This window comes from Cricetulus griseus, chromosome 8 (genome assembly GCF_003668045.3).
Source record: "Cricetulus griseus strain 17A/GY chromosome 8, alternate assembly CriGri-PICRH-1.0, whole genome shotgun sequence".
Lineage (NCBI taxonomy): Eukaryota > Metazoa > Chordata > Mammalia > Rodentia > Cricetidae > Cricetulus > Cricetulus griseus.
Genome location: NC_048601.1, coordinates 29,706,197 through 29,712,196, shown reverse-complemented (window position 1 = coordinate 29,712,196; position 6,000 = coordinate 29,706,197). Strand labels below are relative to the sequence as shown.

General features: G+C 45.9%; 1 protein-coding gene across 1 annotated transcript in view; it reads left to right on the top strand.

Annotated features, from left to right (window-relative positions):
- Window positions 1-1,203: 1,203 nt before the first annotated feature.
- Syn2 (synapsin II) overlaps window positions 1,204-6,000 on the top strand; it is a 151,682-nt gene continuing 146,885 nt past the window's right edge. The window contains exons 1-2 of the mRNA XM_035448559.1: window positions 1,204-1,390; window positions 1,422-1,575. Coding sequence (XP_035304450.1) covers window positions 1,204-1,390; window positions 1,422-1,575 — 341 coding nt within the window. The remainder of the gene's footprint in view (window positions 1,391-1,421; window positions 1,576-6,000) is intronic.

The window sequence follows — 6,000 nt, the reverse complement described above, 5'->3', positions numbered from 1 at the left end:
GCTGTATTTTGCCCCAGTGCAGCATAGGGAACGAATGTACTTGAAGAGAGATCAAAACAAAGGTCTGAAGGGCACACAAAATTTAGAGAGTACACGGAGAAGTTGGCAATCAGGTAAACCTTCATGGAGATGGTCAGTTAGAGGACTACATCTCCCTACAGCACTGGAAAACAAAAAACAAAACAAAACAAAAAACCAATGCACATCAGGGAAGCAAAGTGAGGGGTAGTCAGAGGGATCCTGTGGAGACCTTCCCAGCCTTCAAGTGGCATCCTCTCTCTGGTCAGTGAGGTGAGAGAACTGTGAGTGGTTAGGTGGGCCACAGAAATTGCCTCCAAATGCTGTTTCTGGGCAATGTGGAGAGGTCCTGCTTACGTCCCTTCCTCCTCAAGGAAGATGAGAGGGCCCTCTCTTCACTGTGGTCTGGACTCACTCCACCTGGGTTAGGGGAAGGTCTTTCCTACTCAGCACCAAGGGGTAAACAGCCACTCACTCACTCTCACTCTCACTCACTCACTCATTCTGGTCTCAGCATGTGTGTTAGCAGGGACCGATTAGCCTGTTCTTCCACACCTGGGGGTTGGGGCCACTGGCATCTTTCTCCTGAGCTTCAGCAAAGGAGATGCTTCGTTTTGCTCACTGAATGATATGCCTGGGTGTGCGCGCGCGCGTGCACACGCGCCCGAAAAAGAGGGTTGGCTCTTTTCTGTCACCTCAGGCTAGGGAAGCTGACACCTCTCTTCTATCCTGAGGACGTGAGGATGGTGTCTTCGCCTCCAACTGGGACACGACTCTCCTCTCCAAACCACGAAGGTGGTGGTGGTGGTGGTGGTGGTGGTGGGGGACTCTCGGCTTCCCTCCCTTCCACTTGGCGAGGGCGTCTGGTTCCCACACAGTCACGCTCCGGCGGCGGGAGGCGAGGCTCTCCCCTCTCCTCCCCACGCCAGCGCCTGCAGGCGGGGGGCGCGCGCGCGAGTAGGCGGGGGCGGAGCGGGCTCTGCGGCGAGGGGCGGGGACAGCAGTAGCCACGCCCTCAGCGCCGCCCACCGCTTTCTCGTTTTGCAGCCTGACTCCCCAGACCCAGAGCGCCGCGGCTGTCTGCTGGGCTCGCGAGCCGCGCGCGGACCAGCTTCGGTCGCCCCGCGCTGTCCTCCCCGCGCCGCCTGGCCCGCCGTCTCGAGCGCCCTCAGCCCCTCAAGCCAGATGATGAACTTCCTGAGGCGCCGGCTGTCGGACAGCAGCTTCATCGCCAACCTGCCCAATGGCTACATGACTGACCTTCAGCGCCCGGAGCCGCAGCAGCCCCCCGCCCGCCCCTGGCCCGGTGCCGCTTCGGCATCGGCGGCCACCTCAGCCGCCTCGCCCGGCCCCGAGCGCAGGCCGCCGCCGCGCCAGGCGCCCGCGCCGCAGCCGCGCCGCAGCCCGCCCGCCGTCGGTGGGCAGCAGCTTCTTCAGCTCGCTGTCGCAAGCCGTGAAGCAGACGGCCGCCTCCGCCGGCCTGGTGGACGCGCCCGCGCCGGCCGCTGCCAGGAAGGCCAAGGTGCTGCTGGTGGTCGACGAGCCGCACACCGACTGGTAGGCCCCTGCGGGGTCCGCCGGGGGCAGGGTGTGAAGATGGACCCTCGAGGTCACCCGGGAGAACACCCGGGACGAGCAGGTGGCCGTGTGTGGGAGGGGCGAGGGCAGTCACCAACCTCCCAGAGACCCGGGTCCTGAGGTGAATGAAGGACTCGGGCGGGCGGCCTCTGGGCTGGTTGGTGGCAGATCGAGCTACTTCATTAAGCAACGATGGGGCTTAAGAAATAGTGTTAAGTCCACCACGCTCCAGGGGAAGGCCGCACAGCCAAGAATATTTGGGCAGCACAAATTGGCCTTGATGGTGGTGGTGGTGGTGGTGGACACACCACAAAGTTGGGAGGGAAGGGAAGGGGAGGGTAGGGGGGATGGATCTGAGAAGAGTTGGGGGAGGCAGGGTGAGGTGTACAACATTCTCAAAGAAGTAATAAAAAAACAAAAAACACAAAACAAAAAAGAAATACACGAGGAGGGGGCAGACACAACAGTTCAGACACATAAAAGCTAAGGTGAAAACGGCCCCAGATGGCCATTCAAATAAAGCCCCCCCCCCCAAAGATTCTGGTCTGCAAAGCCTGGAGTGAATGGAGAGTGGATATTAGTATTTAAGGTGATATAGTGATAGTGATTTTTTTTTTTTAAACCAGTACCTTTGAAAGCTGGTGTCCTGTATTGACATCAGGGTGGGTTAAATCACAGATGTGCTACCTCAGAGTGTGATTGACATCTGTTTAAAAATAACGAGATTATTGCATATGTGCAGTTGGAAGGGGATATATGTTTTTGAAATTTTGTTCTGTCTCTCTGTCTTTTTCGTGTGTGTGTGTGTGTGTGTGTGTGTGTGTGTGTGTGTGTGTGTGTGTGTGTTTGTGCGTGATGGTGGTTTTTTCCAATGAATGATGAAGACCTAAGTAAAATATTACAGATTGTTTAAGGGCACAAATAAAATGATCACCTGTAATGCAGTAAAGGGAAAACTTCAAGAATGCTTTTGTTGTAAAAGAGATATAGGTTTTTAAATTCATTTATTTATTTTTTATGTAACTTAGAGTGGGGGAAGAATGGGGAAGGTGTTAGGTTCAACGGAGAAAATCATGGATGAGGTCCTCTGAACACTAATTAATAAGGGCTTAAAAATGGTTCCTTTGATGCAGCAGGAAGCTGATGGTGGGCTGACTGGTGGGTCTGGAGACATGAAAGGCCAGGATTCTGGGGTGTTTTTTCTTTAGAAACGTGAGGAAGGGTTTTTATTTGTTTGTTTTCCCTAAGGGTTTGAGGTTGATTGGTGCCTGGACCTGAGGGTTCTTGCCAAGAGGAAGACACAGGGATCCCAGAGCTGTTTATTTCTTTTAGCTGCTTCACTGTTTCCCTTTCTCTGCCATTCCTTCATTGAGAGACTTTGGAGAGGAGAGAGAGGTTGCTGGTATGAGCTTGTAGGAGTGAGATGTATATCTGGAGATGTATGTCCTGCTGGCTGTGGTTATCATGAGGGAATCATTTCCTTTGGGTGATTTATGTGGCTGGCCTTTATTTTTTCAAGATAGCGGAGCAGCAAACACCTTTATCAGGAAATAACAAAGGTACCACCAAGAGGTTAATGGGGGAAAGTATGACAATTGTGTCACTGGTAGTCTCCTAGAAGAATTACTCTCAGTTCAAATCAACAAGTGTTTATTCAGGAGGAAGAGAGGGTAACTAAGCCCTATTTAAGCACATTGTATGTCAGACTCTCCTGTAAGGACTCTTAATGTGATATTCCATTGGGCTGTCACCATGAAACTGAGGCTTAGAAAAGGTAAGTGCTGAGCTTACAGCCATACAGCTTACAAATGGTACAGTAACATTGACTTTAGGACTTTTTGGCTTCACGGCTGCCATCCTGCCGTATTACCTCATTATTAGAATGCTAATATGATCAATAGTAATAATACACTTCCTTTTAGGGGTTGGACAATATTGGGGGCCTTTTGGAAAAATCTTTCATTTGGGTGACAGAACAGGCACATTTAAGAAAGGAATCTAGAGTTATTGGGTAAGATTATTTCAGGAATTAGTGAGGTTGAATTATTGTTATCTTGGTTATTTGTGAACTCATAAAAATGAATCGTAAAGAAATGCTAGTAAACAGGAAGGGATAAGACTGACATCTATGTTTCATTTTTCTGTGCAAGAATCTGATTCTTGTGAGCTTTGTCCTGGTCTCTCTCTTACCCCACTGAAGCTATTTATTGGTTCTAATTGCTAGTTAGATACCCACAGATAGGTAGATCAATGTTTGTATGTGTATGCTGAGGCTCACTGTGAGTATGTTTGGTTAGAAATGGGAGGTTTGAGATTTGAAATTCTCCGTAGATAGGATTATTTTCTAAGAAGAGTGCCTGGTATAAACCAGAGACTCTGCTTTGCCCTAGAGACTAGACTTCTGACGGAAATAATAGGATTCATTTTCCTGTGGGCTGACTCTCAACGACTTTGTGTTTTTCTCCAAACTAATAACATTGATTTATTAAAACTCTTAAGCCCAGTTTGAGTCTGGGACTTGATGGTTGTTCTGGGCATCTGTGTTTTTTGTAGTTAATAACAATTTCCAGAATTTTGTCATCCTCTAACATGCCTAAATTTGTTTAAAACACAAATATCATGTTAATATTAGTTAAATATTGATGAGTGGCTTTATTGAAAGGTCTCTGTGAATTAAGGAGCAGGTGGCTGCATTTGACAAACACAGTAGCTTACAGGGGTGCTTTTTGCTCTAAATGTTAATTTAAATAATTTGTCTCACAGTTTAAGCTACATAACAGACTTGAGTAAGTAGTATTATGTATACCCAATGTCATTTTTATGGTGCTTGAATAGGCAGAATGCAGTATTCCAGCAGAACTTAAGAATATTGGTCCCATCTGAATTAAGAATGCTAACATAAAGAGGGTTTTTAACAAGCATCTATATTATTTTAGCTTTTAAAGAAAGGCTTAAAATAGGTAGCTTCTGAGATCATTGTTAATATACAGAAGATTCCTTTGAATTTCTTATCAGTGTAATTGTGGGCAGTGTAATTTGCAGTCCTGATTTCTGACTTGGAAGGTGTTTCTTTCTTTTTCTTGAAATTCCATTATAGCCTGAGAGCTTTAGATTAATTGCATGCAAAAAGTTTGTTGAAAAATATGTATGTCCTCTAAAAAATGAAATCAAGCTCATTATATACTATTTTAATTATTATTGGCTTTTGTATTGTCCCCAGTACATATATTTCTTAAGGTTCATAGTTAAATTTGAAATGCAATTAAGATTGCACTTTAATGATTTTGTTTTGTTTTGTTTTTGTTTTTCGAGACAGGGTTTCTCTGTGTAGCTTTGGAGCCTATCCTGGTACTCACTCTGGAGACTAGGCTGGCCTCGAACTCAGAGAGAGCCGCCTGCTTCTGCCTCCTGAGTCTGGGATTAAAGGAGTGTGCCACCAACGCCCGGCTAACACTTTAATGATTTTTATGTTTTATCATAGAGCAGGTGACCTTTTGTCACATTATTGCCTCTTCTATTATATTCTCACTGGTGAAGAGGTTAAGTTTTCTACCAGATTTTCCTTTACCTTCATGCAAGCAAGCAACTGTGACTCCAATCATCAAGTAAGCGTTTCATATTGGCATACCTGAGCATTTGATTTGAAAATCAGTATGGCACAGGCATTCTTAATCATCTAGAATATGATGATCACCACAGATATGATTAATCAACAGGTGTTTATTAAGCATGTTTATATGGTACTAAAGGAAATGATAAATAATCTTTGTCCTCTAAGAGCTTACTATCCAGCTGAGCAGATAAGTATACATTTTTAAAAAGCTTACTAAAATCTGCTTCTTGCGTTCAAAGTATGGTCCTTGGATCAACAGCATTGGCATCAACCAGAAACATTTTGAATAACAGAAACTCAGGTCCTACTTTCCACCCACTAACATGTATTTTGCATTTGAACAAGATCTTCATAATCAAATCTGAGACACATTGAACTGAAGGGTATGTGACTGGTACTTTTAGTGGGGCAACATGACAACTACTATCATTTATTGGGCAATTACTATATATGTTATACTAAGCTGTATAAATCTCATTTGTTTTTTGTGATCACAGTGTGATTTAAAAGAATGAGAGGTGGAATTGGGCCATGGCTCATACCTGTCACTCAGCATTCAAGAGGCTGAGGCAAGATGATTGTGCTGAGTTCAAGCCAACAAGATTCTGTGTAAAGAGAGAAAGGAAGGAAGGAAGGAAGGAAGGAAGGAAGGAAGGAAGGAAGGAAGGAAGGAAGGAAGGGACAGACAGACTATAGTGGGAATGAAAGGAAGAAACGAGGCTTGAACTGAGCTTCAAAGAAACTGGATTTAAGAGAAACAGGTTTGGCTTAGTCCATTAACAAAGTAAAAA